At 42.8% G+C, this 23,812-nt stretch overlaps 1 protein-coding gene across 4 annotated transcripts in view; it reads right to left on the reverse strand.

The window, feature by feature from the left end:
- The window catches only part of ARHGAP6 (Rho GTPase activating protein 6), a 316,178-nt gene that overhangs the window by 155,962 nt on the left and 136,404 nt on the right, over positions 1 to 23,812 (reverse strand). The window contains exons 1-2 of one of the 4 annotated variants that reach the window (XM_038132501.1): positions 4,879 to 5,069; positions 3,236 to 3,281 (exon numbers count right to left, since the gene is read on the reverse strand). The exons of 2 other annotated variants lie outside the window; for them this stretch is intronic. Coding sequence is in view for 1 of the 2 variants with exons in the window: in XM_038132437.1 (XP_037988365.1) it covers positions 4,879 to 4,923 (45 nt within the window). In the remaining variant the exon portion in view is untranslated. Of the gene's footprint in view, positions 1 to 3,235; positions 3,282 to 4,878; positions 5,070 to 23,812 lie in introns of those variants that run through there. One more of the 4 variants, XM_038132437.1, reaches the window with a different exon arrangement.

A 23,812-nucleotide genomic window follows, 5' to 3' on the forward strand; every position in this document is an offset into this window, starting at 1 on the left:
GTGACAAAGAGAGCTCACTTCCTATATTTATACATGCTCTTTAGAGATTAGCAATAAAAGTTGTTTCAAATGTTGCAGAAGTGTAAGCATGAGTCACCACTGTCACTGGGAATTTCACCCAAATGAAGAACGAAGCACTGGGCTCAACATTTATCAGAAATGATATTCCTCCTTCCAAAAAACCCAACATGCATGAAGGTGAGGTAAGTCCTTGACAAATAAAATCCAAGATTCAGATGCCAGAAATCTGACATTTAACTATTCCTCTACTGCTAATTGCCTCTTCTGTAGCTTACTTATTTGGGGAATTTGATAGTTTTCTTCAAAATTTCCTAATTTGAAATCAACACCTACAGAGCAATCAAACTTTCTGAACAAGTTAACTCTGCTTGTGGGTATTCAGGATAGGAGAAAATAAGCAGCTACCTTTCATGAAGTAGAGATGTTTAAGATTTTTTTGGTGGGCAGGAACTTACTCTGCAGCCCACAGCCTGTCCTTAACCTCACCAAACCTGAGTACAAAAATACACTGTGACTGATCTGGATATGCACTGGCCCAGCCTGGTCCCATGCTGCTTCTTGCTGGCAAGACTATTGGGAAGAGAGAGAAACCAGTCAAACGGTCTAGGTGAAGACACTTATTAGTCCAGCAAGATAAATTACTTGTAGGATTTCCTACAATTATGGTAACAAATGTGGTCTGCTTGTGGCATGTAAGTTTGTTGTTAAAATCTGTGAGTGGCTGAAGGCTCAAGTCATAAGGCAACGTGTCCTGAAATCAGAAACGCAAGGAACTGTCTTTAAAAGTGGATTCTTGCAAAACACAAGCAAGCCCACAGGAGGATGTCAGTCCTTGGGTCCTCCTCACAAAGAGATTTTTACCATTCCAGTTTACAGTTTTACAGCATCACCACCAATCTTGCTACTCCACCCTGAATTATTCTAACATCTAGTTATTATGAGGTACAGTTATTATTACTACGGTTACTATAATATTGGAGGAAAATATGTGCTCCAGAAAGCAGGAGGTTTCCTAGCGTCAGTTTCCAGTGAAAACTGTTTCTTTCATTTTCTCCATCCTTCCATGCAGACTCATGGATTTAAGACACTAAAGAGGGAGCAGCAAGTCTGCCTATCAGCCCTGCAAGGGGTCAGCTGGGCACAGGCTGAGCAAACATACAATACAATGCCCCGAACACTGCTGGAGGCTGGGAAAAACCCCTTCTTTTCTCAAAATACTCTCCAAAGTCTGAATTTGAGGTGACCTCATTATCAGCAAGATTCAGAAGCTTAAACCAACTCAAAGTTGTGCGGTCCAGGGATTCACATATCCCCTCCACTCTGGATGCCAGAACACTCCATTTCTGGCCCCAAGAAAGTCTCATCTCTTCTCCTCAGATGAATTCCCCAAGGTATCCCTCAAGTTATGGCAGCCACTTCCAAATCCCAGCTCCTCCCCATTTTCTCATATTCCCTGGTGAAAGACAGCCAGACTTTCCTCATCAGGGTAAAATGTCCTTTCCCTTGAGGAAAATCATTTCTGGTAAATGTTTCAAGACAAAACAAGATTAAAGATATTACACTAAGATTAAAATGGCTATATCCAAACCAGATCATTCTCCAAGCTTCCTGCTTTGAACCACTGAGGGACCGGTTGATTGGGCAACAGCTAAGGTTGTTTTGAGTCTTTTTTTCACATGAAAAAACTCTACATCTCAAGAAACCAATGGATCTCTCTGGTGAAGCAGCTTTTTAGCTCCCCCATAAAGCTAATAAGATGGAGGGGAAAAAAAAGAATTTAAAAACAAACAAAAAGAAATCCCGAGTCAGGAAGGTGACCATCCCTTTCAATGAAATTATATGAAAACTGTTCCTGGAACATTTGGAGATTTTAGTATCAGTTACAAATACCACGATACCAAAAGAGCTTTTAATTCAGAGTAATTCAGCCAGATGATTAATGGGCAGGTAAACTAACCCATGTCTAAAAATTAAAGGGCCATACATCAAGAATGAGATATTATTTACCTAAGTTTTAATAAAAATGTAATCTAAACATATAAGAAAGGGAAAAGAGTCTTTGGACTAATGAAAAGATATTAGGAGGGAAAAAAATTGTTTCTGTGATCTGATGCAAGTATAATTGTCTCTCAATCTGCATTTTGGTTTGTTTTTCTTATACCTACTCCTTCGATAATATATTTTTATTCATTTTCAACTGGCTGGTTTCTTTTAATTTACTTTTCACTGAAAATAATGTTTCAGCATATTAAAACTATCTTTTTGCCAAGTGGAGTTTTTAGGTAAGTCAACACCAATGCCGAGTTCAAAATGGAACTGTGACATAATTATCAGTCATTCCACTCTCACTTAACACACACAGGATCCAATGTGCTATAGGTGATGGGATCATACCCACTGACATAACAGTCTTAAGCTATTAAGTCTGTGTTTGCATAAGCTATGCTTGCAAACACACTAGGAAGCCTCAGAATCACAGTGCCATCCCTGTTGATTTATGGCTACATTATTGTGTTGCACTGGCTGTAGCACATTGCAGAGCTCAGGGGCTGGTACAGCGGATGGAATGTCCAAACAACACGAATTTTCCAAGTTCAGCTGACTCTAGCTTGGTCCTGAGGCTCAAATACCCTCCAAGCTGAGAAGCACCAGGAGCACATTCCCCAGTTCAGCATCACCTGAACAAATGCTGTTTCCCGTGCTCTGACTACCCCAAAACATGAGGCAAAGCAAAGAACTGGGGAAGACTGGGAAACTTCCTTCAAGAGCACACTGCTGTTTGGAATGGAGATGCTAGTGCAGACGCTTCCTTTTATGAAAACCATGAAATTTTAATTATCAGTCCTGAAAACTAGAAGAGAAGCTCACCACAGAAATCACTATAATTTCTTCTGCCAATAAATTAATGGCTATTAAATGCCATAACACTGCATAATTTTTATTTCACAGTTATCAAAACAATCCAAGAACTTGATTTGTATTTACACCACGCAACTACTTAATGAGAACGGTACTTCGCTACATTTAAGCGGTAATTACTAAGGTCTCAACACAAGAAAGCTCTGCAGTCTTAGCTCTTCATCAAATCAACACATTTTTCATCTCATCTAGGATTTTCACAGACTCCATGTTAAGCCTATGCATGGATTATGCACAGCATCCAGACCCCAATATTCCAGGAAAGCCAGAGATATCAACTATAAATGTCACTTACCTCCAAGATATAACTATGTGTTGCTACTTCATCATTGAAATGTATCCTAAAATAGTAAAAAATACTTTGAAGTTTCATTCTTAGGTATGCAATTTCCCTTTTGCTGCAATATACAGCAATCAAATACCAGAGGTTTTGTCAAAGGGGTAATGGTCATCCGATGTGGCTGGCGATCCTTTTTCCCTTGCATGCCTGCTGTCCTGAATTCAATGCACTACCTGCTGCTAGCTCTGGGCATAAAACAGGACTGATACCCAACGGACAGAAACAATAATGTGTTTGCAACTGGTAGTTAATGGTAGACTGACAAGCACAATCACAGGAAGTAATAAAAGTTTCATGGTGCTGGCACGTGACGTGACTAGCAGTGGTCACCACGCATCAAAATACTCATGGCACCATTGCCCTGCTGAAAGAAGGGGTTCCAATTTGTTCGGTGTATGACAACTCGATTCCTGATGAAATCACTATCACTACAAGTCCCAAAGGTATCTATTTCTATTAACTAACTTAGCTGACTTACCGTTACCTCTAAAACCTCTCATATTATTACAGCAGCTGAATGCACTAACATCTACAGTTGAGTGGGTACAAAAATATGTATAGAGACAGACATTACACCCTGCTGCCCAAAAAAACCCAAGTAGTCTCTTCCAAATTGTTTACACAAGATTTTAAAAATAAAAGGGTATGTAAAAAGAAGTTTAATTTCATGTCCAATACTGAAGGAATCAAAGTGAAGGAAGGTAAAAAAAAAAAGCACATCGTAGTGTATCCCGTAATTGATACACTTAGAAATCCATCCACCCATCCCGCCAATCCAGCACCCGTGCTCCCAGGACCAGTGAAGCAAGCCTACTCGGACTGACAATTCCCACGCAACTTTAACAACAGTAATAAAAGTATTCATCACTGGCATGGGTGCAAACGAGAGAGCCACCAGCCCTCGCATGCAACAGCAATAACTCGTGCTGGAGTTTATTTATGACTTCAGGAGAGCAGGCAGCTGGTTGTTTTTACGCGGCCTTTTTTTTTTTTTCTTTTTTTTTTTTTTTCCTGCCGGAGCAAAGGAGAAAATGCTCCTAATAAGGCTGGTGGAAGTGCAGCGGCTTCTCGACAGCACCAGCTCTCGTGAAGGAAATTAAATAAAGTATGGTGTTATTATCTGAACCGTCGCGGGAGCCCTGCCGGTGCTGGGCTCACCCCCAGCCCGCGGGCGAGAGAAGGGGCCGGGGGGCCGGACACGGGGCTCCCGGGATCCCCCGAGCGCCTCCCGGAGCCGGAGCGCCCCGCTGCCCCCGGGGAGAGGCTGCCCCGCCACCGCTCCTGCCGGTTACAGCCCGGCTGCCCCGTGCCGGCACCGCATCGCCCTCTCCTTTATTAATTAAAAATACATATATTTTTGTGTCATCTCCAGCCAAGCGCGACACTCCCAGGTAGGAAAACGGGGGAAAGCCTCCAGCTCGGCGCCCTGCCTGCAGGCTGCGCGCATAGAGTCCCCGCCGGGGCAGGACTGCAGCCACCTCCCCCTGACCCGCGGCTCCGCGCCCGTGCGGACGGACAGACGGACGGACGCTTCCATCACCCCATGGCACACGTGGGCGTCCCGACCCCGCGCAGCCCCTTCCCGCCCCGGCACTCACCGCGTAGCGCAGCGCCGGCCTCTCGCTGAACACCGAGTCCCCCATGGGCGCGAACGGGCGGGCGGCGGCGCCGCTCCCTCCGCTCGGGCGGCGGCGGCGCTGGGCACCGACCCTGACCTGCCGTCCGCCGGCCGCCGCAGCGCTGGGCTCCCGCCCGGCAGCCCGCGGCCCCCGGCGCCCCTCCTCGTAACTCCCGCCCGCAGCCCGCCCCCGGCTGTCCCCACCCCGCCGCGGGAGCCGGCAGCCCCTCGGCAGAGCCGGGCGGCAGCGGCAGGAGGCGGCTCCCGGCGCCGCCGGAGGGGCGGCGGTTTCGCTTCTCCCGCCCAGCGCCGGTGCCTCCCCGCGGCGCTCGGCCCGGCGCACCTGCGAGCCCTCCCCGCAGGGGCGGCTCCGTTCCCGGCTCTGGCCGTCCCGGGCGGACCCCGAAGCCGGCTGGGGGCCCGCCGGGCGAGGCGTCCCGCGGAAGCGCTGTCCCGAGCCCCGACCGCCCGGCAGCCGCGGCTCCAGGCGTCCCGTCCCGCAGCCCCGCGGCAAACACTGCGCCGGCCCCTGGCAGCACCTGGGGGCGAGGAACCTGGTCCTGCAGGCGAGGACCTAAAGGCGAAGGAGAGAGGGACAAATAAAGCGTAACTTTCCTGTTCGTGGTTTTACAGTGCGTACTTTCAGTGAACTGGCTCGTGATTCTTTAACACGTAGACTCTGAAAAACAAAATGCTATGTCACGGCCTGTTTGTTATTTCATGAATGTGTCTTTACGCAAACTGTAGAAGATCAAACAAATTCTGAAGGAAAATTGCATTTTGCTGTGTTATATAATTTGTAGTGACTTCTGTGTGACTTGCCTGGGGAGATTATGCCATCAGTGGAAGTGTTTAAAAATGTATAAACTTCCCTCAGCTAAGCATAGCCTAAGCAGAGCCTAAGCCAGGCTACATGATTCCCTGAGTCCTCTTTCACCCTTATAATCATTTTTAAATGCTCTGTACAAATCTCAGTAAGGGCAGCAACCCCCCCAGTTACTCTCAGTTGTTCTCTGAGGAAGTGGCCTTATCCTAGTGCTGCATGACATAAATGGAATTCATCCGTTTTACTGTTTCCAACCTACAATCTAGGCAAATGCTGCTAGTCCATCCACTAGTACATTATCTCAAAACAGAGGTAGCACAGTACTTTAGAGGAAAAGGAGAAGGTATTTTGAGGAAAAAAAAAAGAAATGTGTACAATAACACAAAATATATCCTGGAAAGATAAATCAGTTGAGCCAAAGTTCTTATGTGCTCTGATGCTGATGTGCTGTACTCAACAAGCTTCCAGTTATGGAAGCTTGTTGAGTACAGCACATGGATCTTAATCCCTATGCAGAGGAAACAATCTTTAAGTGTTCCCATGGACAGTCAACTTGGCGTGAACAAAGAACACAGTATCTGCATTTACCAATAAAGTCCATTTTTGTCTCTCGGGTGAACAATCTGTGCTACTCCCCTTCCTGGAAAACAAGGCAGGGTAGATACTTGAGCAGTTGCAGAGCATGTATTGGAAAGCAGCACCCAACAGAAAGAAACCTTATATAACAAACTTCAAATCATCAGAATCTCCAGGCAGGTAGGCGGGGGAAAAAAAGGGTAAAAAAATAAAACCCGGAATGCCTGATTTTCTCATCTTAATTTCTGCTTCTTGTTTCAAGGAGATGTTTCCATTTGGGAAACTCTGCATATATCACATGCTCTGATTCCCAAAATTTGTTTGTCTGCTCTGCAGGTTTAACAGAAAGTAGATGAGCAAGATGGGAAGAGGTTTGCAGGATTTCTGTGCTCAAGTTCTATACCATCACCAGCTTCTTCTGACCACAGATGCAATGCAAAAGGAAATGCAAAACATCGCGAAAGGATTAAAACAGGGGTGTTGTTTCTAATGAACACCCAAGGTGAAAAGAGTAGTATGGAGGAGAGCAGAACCCCCAGTGGTAGAGAAGGTAGAGAAGAAGCAAATCAGTAAAGGGAGAGATGCAAAACTTTGAGAAAAAGAGTAATTCAGGGAAAGGGGAAAAAACAGGAAGGTAAAGAATGCCCTAGAGGGAGAAGCCAGAGAGGAGAAGGACTAAAGGTGAAATTTTGCAGGTCAAACTTGTTTGGCCTAGAAACTCATTGCCACTGAAAAGGAGAGTCTGCCTTCCATTAACCTTCTTCATCCCCCTCTTCCAGCCACACACTGCCACCACCTCCCTTGCCTCTGCCTCCTTCTGCCTCTGTGCTTCTCACAAACCAATACAGCAAATGAAGTGCACACCTTTCTTTCCATTTAGCAGACTGAATCAGCCCTCCGAGGGAGGAGATGAGTGCCAGAGCTGGCACAAAAGAAATCTGGAGACTGTCTAGTTGGGAGTAGGATACTGGGGGCAGATGAAGAGCATGCATGGAAGTGCTTTGCAATAATAACAGGTTGTTACATTGGTGCAGCTAAGATTAAAAATAAAGAATACATGATAAGGAAACTGCGGTTGAACTTTTTATGATGACAAGAAAGAGTTATGAGCAAAAACTTACAGTTTGGGAGGTATCAACCCAGAAAAATGCAGGTTTACTAGATCCAGTTCTCTTCTGTATACATAATACAAAAAACAGGGAGAGAAAATTCCTGTGTCTACCTGGTATCAGAATTTAAAACTAATTGCTGACTACAGAAGGTGTTTTCAAAGGCCAGATCTCAACAAAGCTTTCTGGATTTTGAACACAAGCTATTGTGGCTGTGATTGGAAAGCTCCCTTACGCTGTATTTATGGTGGCCAAGGAGTCTCTGATTTCAAACTGCACAGGGTTTGGAGCCCACCCTGGTCTGCAATGAAGAGGAACCCACTGAGCTGTACTACTCAGTTGCCTGCAATCATCTGTCCCTCTCTTAAGCCACTTAGCAACCAAGATCTACAGACAGATCTTTCTGGCTATTCTGATTACGTTTTACCCTTTCACATTCTATCCTTACTCACTTATGATGCATTTATGATTCCTCCCTGCTGTTCCTTCCAAATTTTCTTCCTCCTTTATTTGCCTGATAATGCATACCCAAGGAATGCATGCAGCTCACTTTGGTCAGCTTCTCTTAAGAGAGGATACAAAGCATCACAGTTAGCTTCTTGTATGTTCATTCCAGGGCAACTCAATCAATTCATGCTTTCCATGATTCCCACTGTGGCTGTTCCTTACGCAGCTTTCAGGAGCTGTAATGTGGGCTTTACACCAGCAAACATAGATTTTATTAAAACTGTCACTCCTCTCCTGTGTATCATTTGTCACTGAGAATAGAAAAGAAGAATTAACAGTTTCAGCTAAAATTTAGTTGCTTACAACACAGCAGCTGGGAAATGAGTAGGTAATGGAATCTTACCTACCTGATCATTAGTGAAGCCAAGTTTTGTTTTTCCAATATTACTGTAGGAACTGAGTGTTTTCTCAACAGTAACTGCTAATAAACAAAGGAAAATAGCTATTCAGTTGCAGACAGCACACAATTATGGAACTGGAGAGAAGAGACTTCTCTACTTCTCTGCCATGAACTTCACCTGGAGCTAGTGACTCAAGGTGTCTGATGTCTCATCAGATGAGGCAGGAAAAAGTTTCCAAATGCATCCTGTTTTGGGAGGGCAGCCAGCAGGGTCCTTACTGCAATAAAGGATTTGTCTATCCTAAATGTAAATATCTACAATCTCCATCTCAGTTTACCACCCTAGGCTGCCACCCTCCTCCACAGGAAGAAACCCACACATCTGGTGTGTATGTATGTCACTCTAAGTCGACATATAAAGTAGAGCACAGAAATTGAAGTGCTACTTCAGAGGGAGTCCATGACAATTAGATCAGACAGCTGCCCTTCAGGCAGCTGCAGTTAAGTGAGGAGAAGCTCACCTGGGAGATTAAAGTTCACCTGACTTTCAGAGAAGTCCTTAACAATCTCAGTGCCTTGGTTCTTTGCATTCAGTAAAGCAGGGGCTACCATACAGGTGAAAACACAATCAATATCTTCAGGTGAAAAAGCCTGAAGTCTTGTTTCACCTGACCTTTGCAATAGTACATGAGTGCAGCTTCTATACAGAGGTAACTCCACATCTGGAAAAGACTCGCCTCTGTGGCTGCTGAACCAGAGCCAAGAGTGATACTGGCAGCACACTGCTTCCTTGGGGATTTACCACTTTTTTATCCTGCCCAAATGTTCATTCAGTTGCTACAAGTAATAGTTTAAGTCTATTTCCCAAAAAGAAGAGAGAAAAAAGATGACAGACAAGTATATGAAATGCAAAAAGTTCTACAAACAAAACCTAGAAACTACGGAATCAGAATTTAGGGACAGAAAATACTTTACAAAAATATTTTGTTCAGAACTTTTTAATTTATTTGTTACCTATCAAAATATGTTGATAATTTCTCACCAGTTTGTAACAGAACTTAGGGAAATAGCACTTAGTGCCCATGAAGAATGAAGTGCCACCTCAGTCCTGGAGATGCTTCTTTACAATAATGATGCAAATCTTCTTAGACAGAAAGAAAGCCTATTTGGAAAGGACTTGATCGCTGTAATTTCCTAGATGTCTGAAAGCTCTTTATACAAGATCTAGCACATGAGAAGAGTGTGACCCTGTTGCTGCTCTCAAGGAGTTGCCCAAGTGTTGCACATACTGGTGGAGAAGGAGTGCCCTATTCCTAGGGGCTGGTACAAAGCAACCTCAATGCAAACACTTATCTTGTGCTTCCACCAGGTGTGCAAGGAAGAGGAACCGCACCTTGTGCACACCCACGGAACGCTCCTGCACGGTCCAACGCCGAGCAGCCCTCGAGGGCAAACCGGACTCCAGATTATAACTTAAAGCTGCAAATCGTGCTGTGCAGAGGGGCAGGAGGAGCAGCTTTTCTTAGGAATGTAATTAGTACATATCTAGAGGGGGACCCTCGACTCTTCTCCATGCCCTCGGCCTGGGCTCAGTCAGCCAGAGCTGCCAGATCTGCTGCTGCCTGATGGGGCATCAGCTGAGAAGGAGAAGCAGTAACAAATATAGCCATAGGGAAAGGTGAGAATCAAGACAACATGCCCCGGGGCCAAAGCCAGCTGTTCTGGTAAGCACTTGATATAAGACATGGACAACCCATGGAGCAATCCCATGGGAAACCTTTCCCATAATGTGAAAGATGTTAGCAAACATCCAGGAGTTTGTTAGCACTGGTGTGCTACCAGAACCTCACGCAGGATAAATCACTACACTTCTTAATTTATAAGGCCATCTATATATGCATACTGTATAATTGACTGTAGGTCAGCGATGTCCTACATGTGATAGTGCATATTACTGCACTATGAGTTATCAGCAGCATGGCAAAGAAATTTAACCTAATATATTTTTGGTTCGTAAAAAAGTTAAATTACTTTGTATCCTTTACAGGTACACAATGGTACCTGTTTCCAGGATCAGTGAAAATTCACTAGAATATCTTTAAACTAAAACTACAAACCACTAACTTGTAGGTTGAAAAGCTTAGCCCAAAACATAGCATAAAATATAAAATATCTTTTCAACAAAAATTAGCATTAACCCATGGGGCACTAGAATTTATTTGGGTTTTAAAGCTGCAAAAGAAACTACCAGTTATCCTGCCATATTTTTCTCTCCTTAGAGGCTGCAATTTAAATAAATGTGACCATTCACTGTTTCATGTGAAGATAAATGACAGGGTTTCAGGCCTAATTTTTTTTTAATTTTTTTTTTTCCTTGCTGACACAGACCAAGGTAAAAATAAGGGGAAGAATGCCAGGGTTGGGGAAGTGGGAAGGGGGGAGGGGGGGAATAAGGGGGAAAAAAAAGAAACGCTACTTCCAGGTTAAGAGTATCAAAACAACTTAGGAGACTTAAGCATGCAAGCCATAAATCTCAGTGAAGTCTTATCTCTCTAAATCATACATAGGTGGGAAAATAACAATTCACTGGAAGATTTTTCTAGTTCCTGAGAGTGGGTAGATCTCCATGTATTTCCTTCCTTGTTTATCTCCTTGCAAACCATCTTCACTATAAAGTAAAACTGGGCTGTGCTCTCACTAGCAATTATGCTTCTCCCTTAAATGTCTTCCAAGAACTGAAGAGGGAGAAAAACACAATTTTCTTTCATTACATATGACTTTTACAGAAATTGCAGCTATATAAGAAAAGTTTTTAAACCACCAGCTTGAAACAAGTCACTCACAAATACATGATCTGGTTGCTCAGATTAGCAAGAGGAATACTTATCAACAACAGACAGAAGCATGGGCTCCTATCTAAATTTACCATCTAAATATTTGACAAGAATTTAGGAGGAGGAAAGGCTCTTTCACAAACCAAAAGTTTATTCAAAACTGATTCATGAATAGTATGGGATTGTTAAAATCCATTTAGTCTGCAGAGTAATAACTACACAATAAACCTCCCAAGAAGTAACGTGACTACTGTACATTTTGATTTAATGCTGTAATTCATAAACCAGTTTTGCAGTGTAAAAATAATTACTTCAAGACTGGAACAAGACCAAGCCTCTTGTGACCCACAATAATAATATTCATAATGTTAACAAACCTCTTCAAATGAAGTCATTGTTTAATACATTTCAGGCTATATGTGAAGTGGTTACAAACATCATGTTTTTGTAGTTGTCAATAATTTGGGGATCATGTAAGCAGATGGACATTGTGTTCTTCTGCATTTCAACTGTAAATTAAGAGTTGGTATTATTATTCATAGTATTCACTGAGGCTGGTTGAAAAGCTAGTGTTCCATCCAGCTGAGAAGGAACCTTGCTTTTCCAAATTTGACTTTCATCTGATTGAATCTAAAGCCAACATTTTCAAAGTTTTTGTGAACTATTAATTCCTATACTTTTTTTTTTTTTTTGAAGCCAGATAAAGACAAATCATGAAGCAGTCTGCTGGTTAGCAATGAGCCTGAAAAGTCCTTTTTTTCTCTGAGCCCTGGCAAAGCACTCATACAAACTGCCCTTGGAGTGACAGTCCCTGGGAGGCATCCCAGTACATCTCTGCTCCAGGGCAGGGAGCCTGGGAAGCCAGAAAAGCAGACTGAGAATTACTATGGAATTAGGATTTGCCACAGTCCTGTGAAGCTCTGAGGTCTTGGCACTGACAAGCTGCAGGGCTGTGCCATCTCTGGCGGTGCCAAGCCCTGGCAGGCAGCCTGTCCTATAGCTGGGGAGTCCTCTGCAGAGCAGTTCTGCCAGCCAGCCCACACTGCTAATGGGAACTGAGAATTTTCAGGATCACTGGGCCTGGGTTTGGATTGCTCGAAGGACTTTACCAAAGATACACACTCTTGAATCAGTCCCAGGCCTTGGGCTGTGGGACAGCCCAGGAAGATTTTTTCTCAGTCATAAACCCAGAGTCTCCATGCAGCCTGCTTGTAACTCAGGGATAGTTTTTCTGGATTGATTGGAAGTGAATTCAAGGAATTGCAAATGAAATATTTGAAAGCCAGTAAATCAGTTTTCCCCACTATAGTAAATTTCTACTCATTAGTGGGATTAATGGCTTTTGAAATGTTTCTTCTTTTGTATTTATAAAATGGAATCATATCCAATAACCTCTCACACTGAGTTCCTTATGAGGTATTTTGAACTTGTATATATGACTGTCCACTGAATTAGCAATGAGCGTTTTTACAGTGTGCTCTAGCAATTTACATTCACTGTCTGGTTTTACTCTGAAGAACAGGAATGGTTACAATTTCACTGTGTGGAGTCTGAGGGTTTCAAGCAGTAATGAGTTTTATTTAAGCATCATTTTCCCTGGCCATAAGTTTATTGTTGTTTTCACCTTGAGGCTGCAAAGGCAGCAAAGCATATTTGTTTATTAGTAAGAAACTTCAGTCACCTAATGATTCAGGCATAAAAGTTCCCCTGACCTGTCATGACAAGTGAGAGAGAATATGAGGGAACAGACTTCAGTACTCAAAGGAGAGATGGAGAAATGCAGAATGTTAAACACTCTGGATTACTCTTACCCTAAGTCTAAAAACATTGTAACGAACTTAGGAAAAGAACAAACAACAACAACCAAGTCCAAGAGTTCCAGGTGCAGCTCCTCTTCAGATTCAGACAGTTACCCATCAGTGTCTATGTTATGCATCTTGGTCCCCACATTGCCACTGAAGACCTACTCTATGTAGACAGTAGAGTTGAAAGAGTTTGGGACATGGCAGTCTAAAGCAGATGCTGTGCTTGATCTGCTCAACACGTTTCCAGACGCAGATGAGTGCACTGACTGTATGTGCCCACCTGGAGAAGCTGCCATTGCAGACATATCCATGTACAGAATCCTAGAGCAAGCTGTGCTACCCAAAGGTAGGAATGACTGTGTAAAAGACCTTTGGTCCAACTGCCTGGATAGCCTGTTTCAACAGTCATGTGTTTCTACAATCTAAACCAATGCAAGTTGGAGCCTGGGGAAAGGATTTCTTCCCCAAGGCAAAGAAAGGCAAGAAGGCCTTTCTTATATGTCCATGCAAAATGGATTAATACCTTACCCAACAAGACACATGGACTAACTCAGTACTTGGCAGTGCACATTGCTGAAAACACAGCCCAGTAAATATTACCGTGGGTCTTCTGGGCAGTCAGGACTTGGTGAAGTGAAGGAGAGATCTTGACTCCATTTCAGAAAGCTGGTTTATTATATTATGATATATATTACATTAAAAAAGACTACACTATAACTATACTACAAAGAACAGAGAGAAAGAAATCATCAGAAGGCAAGACAGGAATAGAAAGGAATGAATAACAAAGTTCTGTGACTCCCAGAGAGTCTGAGAGCTGCTGCCTCCTGGATTGGCCACCAAGTAGAAACATCCCACACTGACCAATCGAGGAAGCACCTGCTGCATCCCACAGCAGCAGATAACAAATTGTTTACACTTGAAGCTGAGGCCTTCTCAGCTTCTCAGGAGAAGAAAATCCTAGCAAAGGGATTTTCACAAAATATCACAACCACAAGTACACATAAAGCAAAAGGTGCATTTATTGTACTTCTGTTCTCCCCTGCAGCAGTCATGACAGTGGTACTACATGTGACTGCATGTAAATGTGGCATGTGGCTCTCACAAATTAGTCTGCGTGCCGAAAGAGCTGAGTTTAACTGGAGAGTTATGAATATGTTAGTGCTCAAACTGCTTCCCAGTTGTATTCAGAAAAAAAGGTTAAATCACCCAGCACTTGGGCATCTGGTTCTCCCTGTTACCTGGAAACTGGAGCTCTGAGTGCAAGCACTGTAGAGAAAGTGATTTAAAAAGCAACAGGAACATGAAAGCACCATTCACATAAGACATGCACCATCATCCAAGTAGCTTCTCTGACTGAAGAGCTGTATTGTTTTAATCTGCAAGATCCTTTACTTGATGGAAGTATACTGAATTCCTCATAGTCTGGGTGCAATTATTCCAGTGTACCCCATACTGTGGCTATTCCCTTTGCAGGGCTTGGAGAAAGGTGAAGGCAAAGCACAATCCACAGCCTTCCAGGTCTAGGGATCCAGAGGTGGTATAGTCACAGTGCTGCTGAGCAAGGACACTTATGCTAATCTGGGAGGGGAAGATCCCCCTGGGCAAAACAGCTTGGGAAATGCTGGGTTGTATAAAAATGTTGGCCATTCTCAGGCAATTGTTTTGTAAAAAGGTAAGCTATGAATTGAAAGCACTGAAGCTGTTCCTAAAGATTCTCCCACCAGTCTGCTCTCCTTTGGCAGTAAGGACCCAGCTCCTTTGTAGTTAAATTCTTCTCAAGTGACTTGTATTGCTTTAACTGTCCTGGTAAGACTCGAAAAAATGTAAGTATGGAAAAGGCCTTGGAAAGATTCACTGCAGTTTTACACTAACTTGATTACTGGTGATTTCAATGAAGCCAGCATAGGGAAAAGCAGGAATAATGCAGCAGTGAAGAGAGTCATGCTAGAGCTGTGCTCTTTATTCTCCCTTTTTGTCCTGTTCCCTTGATTAAACAGTCGAGGAGAAATCTTGGAAGTGATCCTGTACACGATTTGTGCTCCCAAGCAGAGCCAGAATGCTGCGAGCCAAGCGCCAGGCTGAATATCCAAACTTTTACTGTTTATATAAGGCATATATTCACTGGGTGCTGGAGTTTGAGACCACTTCTCCCCACACACCAGCTGGGAGGTATCAAAGTCCGTGTGCATTATCCACCCATTCACCCCCAATTAGAGAAAGCGTCCACAAGATGCTGAGAACATCAAAGTGTTAAGGAAAAGGAATTCATCCACACAGGACAAAGAATGTAGGCTGTTTACAACTTTCCGCTCTCTGATGTTTATTACAACCCCAGCTATAAAATCTGTCTCCATCTGCAGTACCTTGTAGTGAGAGAGTTAATGAAAACCCAAGCCACATTCCAAGGATGGCAATTCAGAATGAGAGCGACCTCAGCATTGTTTTGCTAAGATCTCAAATTGCCAATACTGCAAAATGAAGTAATGCGCTGCTCTGTCAACATGTAGTATGCTCTATAAATGGGATTGCCTGTTCATCTGTCAGTAAAACATGCAGAAAAGCACTATTTGATTGGCCTGAGAGAAGCTGACTGCTTGCTTTGACTTCTTTCCATAAGATTTCCTTGAAGCATGAGGCTGCTGAAAATCTCCAGTGAGTAAAAAAGACAAAAACATATTAAAACTAATTAAATTCATTTGCAAATAGACCTCACTTTATGTAGTTGGTCTTGAATTAGCATTTCTTTATCAGGAGAATTAAATCTAAAGTTACTAAAGCACTGAATGCTGAAAGTTGATTTCCATGGACGTCAGTATTAACTTCTAAAACTTCCATCTTTTTACAAACAGAAGATTACTTCAATAGTTAACTCAGAAACCTCAGACAGTTTTAATAAATTTATAGACAGCTTCCAGATTGAATTTTGCTGATCCAGGCTTCTTAGGCGGAGTTTATGGAGCCAGACTTGTCATATGAGCTATTTCTATAAGCCTCAGGTAAATATACACAGGGTTCGTGTTGTTAGAGAAAGTGGTTTTTTCTCTTCTAAAAAATTTAAGTTAATCTTAAGCAAGAACAAAAGTTCATTCAGTACATTTTGTATTTGTTATTTTTGACCCGTTTTGGGAAGTATTTTCCTTCCACAGATCTGCACTGTCCCTGCTTCTGTCCGACTCATTTTAACTCTTTCATTTCCTGTACCACTCTGTTTCACAGACTGCTGCTCTGGTCTCTGAGTTAGAAACAGCTAGATGGCACAGCTGGAGAAAAGGAAAGGCTTTTCAGGCATTTCCTTCTCCTTCCCACCCAGCAGCTCTCATGCCTTCCCTTTCCCACATGTCTGCTTTAACTCAAGTTTCATAGAAAAGTTTGACCTGTGTTGCAAAACCAATTTAGTAGTGTAAGATGTTACTGACATAGCTGAAGTCCTGATGTGGATGCAATTACAGGGATCAAAAGGATATGTTTGATTTCTGTTGCAATTCACCATTGCAATGGCCATCTAAAGCAGCTTTATTAGAGTATCGCTCTGTAATAACAGGGTTCTCCACTTTACCTAAGTTGGAATTTGTAAACTCCATAGCCAAAGCTGTACCTCTTCATTTAAGATTTCAGTTTAATGTTCTTTCAATGGAGCTTCATGTAAAAATTTACCCATAAAACCCAGAATTAGAGTCAAAATACACCAAAGTTCTCAGAGACAGGAGGTCAGGATCAAAGGATCTGTAGCTTCCCTTTTAGGTAACACATGGGCCTGCAAGCAAGATGGGAAAACATCCCTCCCCCAGGTTTCATCTGTAACATCTCTCCATTCACCATTGGTATTAAGCTGAAATTTGCAAAGCAATGAGTGTTCTTTAATACTGCATTATGATATAGCATACAGGCAAAGGATTGTTAACAAACATGCTAAGTCTTGGTGTGATAGATAATGTGAGGAAAGGTAGCATTAGCAGATAAAGAATGAAGAAACTGATATGGCAATACAACAGGGATGACCAAAATTCTTGCCCCTTAGCTGAGAATGGACACCTTCATGTGATCAGTGCCCGAGCTTGAGGGCCTGCTGGAGCAGTGCTCAGAGATTAACACACGATGGCCAGAAGCTCCTGCTGCTCCTCTCTGAGACGCCACTAAATTTCTGAAACCGAGAACCCAGTCAGCCCAGCAACGTTGTCCAAGCAATTACTGTTGGCTTAGCTCTGCTCTCAGCCAAGGATACGGATCAGTTGCTGTGCAGCACAACTTCACTGCTGCCTCACGATGAAATTACAACCCTTGAGATGCCCTGTGAGGACCAGAGAGACTGGCTACAACCCAGAAGAGACTCCAAACAAAACGAGAGCAATGTTCACACGACAGAGACCCAGGCACACTGTCTGAGATGAAAAAAGGTAGATTGTCACTTTTTGCTGGTTCTTATGAGAAGGCAGGCAGCAGTGGTTTGCTGATGATGGTGCTCAGGCCTGGTGTTCTACAGAACACTCCAACAAAAGATATGAGACAACAAAGCCATGTCTGAAAATCACCCATGACAGACTCTTCTGCTCCCTCTGTACTGTCTGCTCCCAGCTGTACCAGCTGTACCAGCACAAGAAGTTCTCTTGTGATCCTGGGTAAATTAGTGTGCTAACAGAAATTACTGATCCCATGGGTCCACAAAGAAAAAAAAACTGTATGCTGCTTCTTATTTAATTTTAAGTAAAAGCATCTTGGTTTACTTAAATGGTCCACACTGAAGAGTTGACTGATTTCTTGCTTGAACCATCAACATCCAACTTGCATACATCCTGGTCTGTTGGTACCTCTGAGACCCAACAGCACAGTACAGTGATGAACACATGGTTGCAGTGAAGTGTTCCATCAGCCTAGAGGGACCCAGAAGACAATGCTTGTATATGCCTGTCTACCATCTGGATTATTCTAATAAATGGGATAATTTTTAGACTACTGTGGTTGCCCTGCTGATGTGTGAATGAATGCTCTCAGTATTGTGTTACTTCACTTCAAAAACATTGTGAAACATTCACATTCATACACATCTCCCTCTTACTCTTTATTTAATCACAGGCTGCTGACAATGGCTGTAACTCAAGGTAGCAGCTAACTACTCACATAGCTTTGAGTACGTCTGTACCAAAGACTGTTCATACTTTTAAAATTCTAAATCTAACTTGGTTCTTTTTTGCCTTTGATTGTTTATAAAACATTAGAGCAGTGTGGTGAATCCCACAGTGACCCCTGGAAATTTTAACAATGGCATTCACATGGAAAATTGCTTCTAAATCAAAGGCAGAGGAAACTACACGCCTCTGCTTGTGATATCTGCTATATCAAAGCTTGATCTGGTATGATCTCAGATCCAGCTAAAGGTCTCAGATGGCGAAGCCAACTCTCAGGCACTGCACTTCCACTGGACAGAAACCCATACAGGAAAGTTTCAATATTGCGCCCTGTGTCATGACCTTTTATCAATTCCTCCACATTCACCTACAATGTACCATCCAAGGAGCAGAGTGTTTAATTTTGGACTCTGAAGTGTGTAATCCTGCCAGAGGTGCAGCACAAAAAAAGCTGCAGGTAGTACCAGCCCATGAACCATGGTGCCCACTTGATGGAGACTAAAAAGAGCGTGACAATTCTGCTGCTCGAGGCTGGCATGACACACAAACCTACACTCTCCCGTTTTTGGTGGGAATCCAACCAAAACAAATGCAGGAAACTCTCAGCAGAAGGGAGGAGATCTCACTGTGTCCGCAGTGATGTGCCTCAGCCTCGGCTGCAGCTGGACCATAGCATTCCTTTGCAGCTCATGTATTTCTCAGAGGCTTTCCTGTTTATTTTCTCAACAAAGCTTTGCAGGCTTTTTAAGTGAGGGAAGGGAGACAGATATTCCCCTCCCTCAGTTTTAAAAAATCAAGCTCAATTTTTTAAATAGATATAGGAAAAAAAATCTCTATTAGAATCTTCCAATCCTTTAAGGTCTGAACTTCGTGGCTTTTTTAGCTGACTCAGGAACTTTTAATGATTTAACTATCACATTTATTTTCAGTTGCATATTATTAAATGAGCAATTCCATTATGGCAAAATTGATATTATTGTAATTGAACAATATGAGATATATCCAAAGGAAAAGAAATTAAGTGAATCACTCTTCTTTTGATTTCAATTCAGAAGTTATATCCAAACACCTAAGTGAACTTGACAGTGTCTGTCACTTTGTCTGCAAGTAAATTCTTACTTCTTCCTTCCAGCACTGGAACATAAAGGTGCTGCCAACAGGTGGATAAGCACTGTGCATTACACAAAACAGCAGTACATTCATGCCTTGTGTTGTAATGGAAACTCTTAATTTAAGATCTGAAGAGCAATAATAGAGAGAAGGAAAACTTGGAGCCACAATTTTTATCATAGCTGGTAGGATTTTTTTCCCCAAGTGAGGTCAGGGAAACAGACTGGAGAACTATATTTATGAGGCTCCTCCTTGTCAAGCACAATAGGACTGAAGCGTGGTTCTCCTGGAGGTGACTGAACTATGTTTCCTTCAAACTTAGCTGGCTGTTGTGCCCATGTCACTGAGGGTGGAATTTGTCTTAATGGACTGCAAAAAACCAAACAGGTTTCTCTCTTAAGGAGAAAGCCCTGAAAAGGTATGGTATCTGTGCAGCAGGTTAAACAGCTGCCCTATGCTTTTCAAACATTGAGACTCTGTGCAGACTCACAAAGGGTTTGATCTATCCAGGGGTGGATTTCCACTGGAGGAGTGGTCCTGCATCCCTCTACTCTTCTCATGTCCATCCTCTCCAGGTTTAGTGTGTGTGTGGCAAGGCTGCCACTCTGAAGGGAAATTAATAGTCTTGTGGTGCATTAACTGTCTGTCACATCAATTCCCCCTGAGGTCACCCAACTGCTGTAGTGTTGCAGGGGAAGTGGGAGCAATGGATGATTTCAGGTTGCTTTTAACTGGAGTAATTAAATCCTTAAACCAGAATAATTAAACATTTAGTGCAATTGTACATTCTCTTTTCACAAACCCTGTGTATTTAGGGCATACCATTCCAAAAAGAGATGACATTATATATTGATTTTTCTAGAAAAGGAAAGCCTTTATCAGCATTAGGAAATTATTCCATTGTGGAATTTACTGTAGCAACAGTGAGAACCAGGAGTAAAAATGGGTTAAGGAGTTTAAAAACTGAATAAAGATGTTCCCAGACATCAGTGGCTATTAAATGTCACTCAGATTATTGTGTACAATACTGTCTATTGTGCAGAAGACCCTAAATCACTAACCACAAGGAAGGGGAAAACGTAGCTTATGTCTTACACTGCTTAGTTGTTCTACTGTGTACTACACTTCTTTAATCATCACTCCTGCCTCCCACAGGAAAGAGCGTTAGGGTGTTAGGGATCCTCTCTTCATCTCCACCAGGATTCCAGTTCTTATGTTAATGTACCCACACCTCACAGGAGTTTGGCACCTCATCTGTGGAGTCCCTCAGTGCTGTCACTAACATTCTTGTCCTGCCACTACCAAAAGTTTACAAATGCTGAACTTCTCTATAAAGAGTTGCTTGAAAAGGAGAGCCTGAAAAGTGAAAGAAATAGAGTAGAACCGTGAAGCCAAGTGTCTTCAAAAGAAAAATGGAGCAGGGAAAACAGAATAGCTGCAAAGTGAATTGCTTTTGGACCAAGTGATATCAGTAAAGATGATTTTTTTACTAAAAGGATAAATAAAAACAAATACCAAGAGGGAATATTTTTTTAATTTTGGATTTCAGATTTGATTTTAATTTCACATGATGTATTGACTTAAGCTTTTGCATAAAGATTCAGGTTTAGACAGATCAAGTTGCTCTGCAAAAGGGGCCTTTAGGTCTCAGTAGGCTGAAGGGGATGTAGTCAGAGATTTCAGTACTGCTGTTCCCTGGTGCTCCCATTTCACAGGACACGAATTTGCCTTTCACTCTAGAAATCAGGATGCTATAAAAACAGATCTACAAATGAAAGCAGGTGCTCAAGAGTACTCTTGAAGAAGGATGCTTTGCTGAACCTGGATCCAGAGGATTGGTGTGGGCTAAGCTCACATACGCCTGCCTTAATTCATGACATTGAAACACAGTCCTTTGACGTACAGACTCATATTCAGAGAACAAGACCCTCTGCTGGATGGCTCTTCTGACTTTTATTTTCAATTCATCTGTGATGGGGAGACCTAGGCAAAGCATAGCATGATTTGACAAACACTCTGTCCAGAACCCCAAATCCCCCCAGAGTTGTGTGCACAGCCAGACACTCACCTGCCTCTTTAGGGCACAGCCACAGCAGGGCAGGCAGGCCCTGCTCCTTGCCCAGCACGAGCTCCATGCTGGGAACAGCAGGCACAGTGGGAGCAGCAGAGCTTTCATAGCCGTGGTACAGAGCTGGGCACAGAAGGCACGAGTGGGACAGGAGGAGTGGAACGGACAGAGTCAGCTAGAAAGGATAAAGCTCACAGCTTTGGTGCCCACAGCCAAGCACACTTACAGACTGGGAAGGAGAAAGGCAGGCCTGTATTTAACAAAAAAAGCAGACAGGCTTTCTTGAGAAATGCTTTGAAAGATCAACATAAAACAACAGCCTCATCCCTGCTCCTCTGCAGAGGCCACCAGCAGTCCCTGTATTCCTCCTCTGTCACCACCCTCTGTGCTCCCCTCACCTCCCAAGTGCTTGGGTTTGTCACCCAAGGCTCTCCAGGAGAGCCCCACTCATGTACTGCTGCTCAGACATGCAAAACCCATGCATGCCTTGGCTGCTGCCATTTGTGAGCATGGACTAGGAAAGAAACCAAATTTTTTGATAATTTTTTAACTGGAGACTACTTTCAGATTATTTGGGCTTGTTGTCCAGAAGCAAAAGGGCATTTACTGAACCCACCACACTGCAGAGTTTGCAAGGCAGATAATTTGTAGTCTGCAGAAGACACAGACCTGAGCGCGAGAGTGTCTGTTGCTCTTTAAAGCTATTTTTGCTGTCTAAATGCTAAGGATTCAGAACGGAAGCACAATGTGCACCACAGCTTTACTCCTTGTTTTCCACTGACATATTTTTCATATTTTTCTCTGTGAGCCTAGGGCAGTGAGGCAAAGGGAAGGCAGAAAACTGCAGAAGTTTTCCTTTTCTGCAAGGAAAACAGTTTTGAAGAACCATAAGGGACGGAGACTGCTCTCCTGCCACACATTGCAGAGGTGCAAGGATGAAAGGCCCTCCTGGTTGGCCTCTTTCCTCTTGCTGCCACTGCTGGGAAGCTTTAACATCACTGTTTGCCCTCAGGCATCTCTGCAGCAGGGGACAGTGGAAGCTCAGAGTTTGAGGTACTCTGCCCTCTTGGATGCCTGATCATGGATGTGATCTCCACTTCACCAAGGTTTAGCACCATTGTACAGCCACATCTTGTTCAGGAAGGCAAAGCCACACAGGGAGGTGATTGGAAAAACCTTTACCTTCCCAAAAACTTTTCTTCTGTTCCAGCACATAATGTAGATTATCAGTAGAAAATCTCAACATTTAGTAATTTGCTTTTAATTTAAGGGAATTTGACAAAAAGTTGTTTCTTCAGTATGGTGAGCATAGGGAAAAAAGTTTCAGCACATCAAACTCCATGGGAGATGCAAATCCTTCCTTTTTTTTTTAACCAGTCTTACATATTTTCCCAAATACATTGTTTTGTCTGACTCACCTTTTCTCTGCTGGCTTATTTCTTTGGTCGCCTGCAGTAATTATTTTCTTTCTGTTACTACCTTTAAAAATACCAATATTTTGGTTTAAAATAATTTAATAGTGCTCATGTCTCTCCTCTTAGGCTGTGTATTTCCAGCTCTACCTGGCTTCTCACGAAAGGTGGCCTTAAGCCTAATTTTTCCTAACTGAAGTTATCCCTGTCTCTTGTTCACTGAAGTGGCTTGTTATTTGCTTTCTGTTCTTCCCAGTGTTTCCTGATCATTCCCAGTCTTGTTCAGTCTTGTTCTGTCTTGTTCAGAGAAAACTATCACTTTGAGGACTTACAGGGAAGACAAAGGATAAATAGAACTCAGAATCATTACCATGACCTGTAATAATACATGTCCAGGGCACACACCCACTGAGAAACCCTCACTGTATACAACATGAAACTAAAATCTGCCATTGCTTTAACACACTTCATCTTTAAAATGTGCAGTTTTCCTATAGAGAAGAACTGGATGTAATCCTGGATCAGATGCAGCTGAAACATTAGGAGCCTTGCCTGGAACAGACTTGGCCTTCTTGCAAATGACTATGCGGCGTGTATAATTTGTTATCTATTAATGCCTAGACCCTCTCCCTCACTGTTACCATATAACCTTTTTTCTCTGGGTTTTGATAGATGAAAGTTTGTCTTCAGAGGTTTTTTTTTTTCCCTCTCATGGACATAACTCTATGATGTTGAATTTCCTCTTGGGAGCCATAGATTTTGCGAGAACTCTCCAAGGCAGTTTCAGCGCTCCAAAATCGTAACTTCCCACAAACTGCAAGAATCAACTAGTTTAGAATTCCAGATCATTCATGAAAGCAAAATTAAATATGGAGTTACCCTTGACACAAAGATATTTAAAGGTGTTCATTAATTCCTAAACTCAGTTTCACTGTGATGATATGAGCCCTGAATTTCCTATCAACTACTTTCTCAAAAGCTTGTGATTTCTTCAAAAATAGACAACCATTGCAAAGTTTTCTCTGTTTTCTAAAAATGTATATTCCCCACAGTATATAAACATACTATATATGTATAGTATCTATTCCCCACAGTATATCAACCTGTTACCATCTGAAGAATCTCTCTATTTGCTTTTTGCTATGCTACATAATGAAGTGAGAGAAACTGGCCAGCAGCTCCCTGGGTTGTTTACTTAGCC

This window comes from Motacilla alba, chromosome 1 (genome assembly GCF_015832195.1).
Source record: "Motacilla alba alba isolate MOTALB_02 chromosome 1, Motacilla_alba_V1.0_pri, whole genome shotgun sequence".
NCBI classification, from domain to species: Eukaryota; Metazoa; Chordata; class Aves; order Passeriformes; family Motacillidae; genus Motacilla; species Motacilla alba.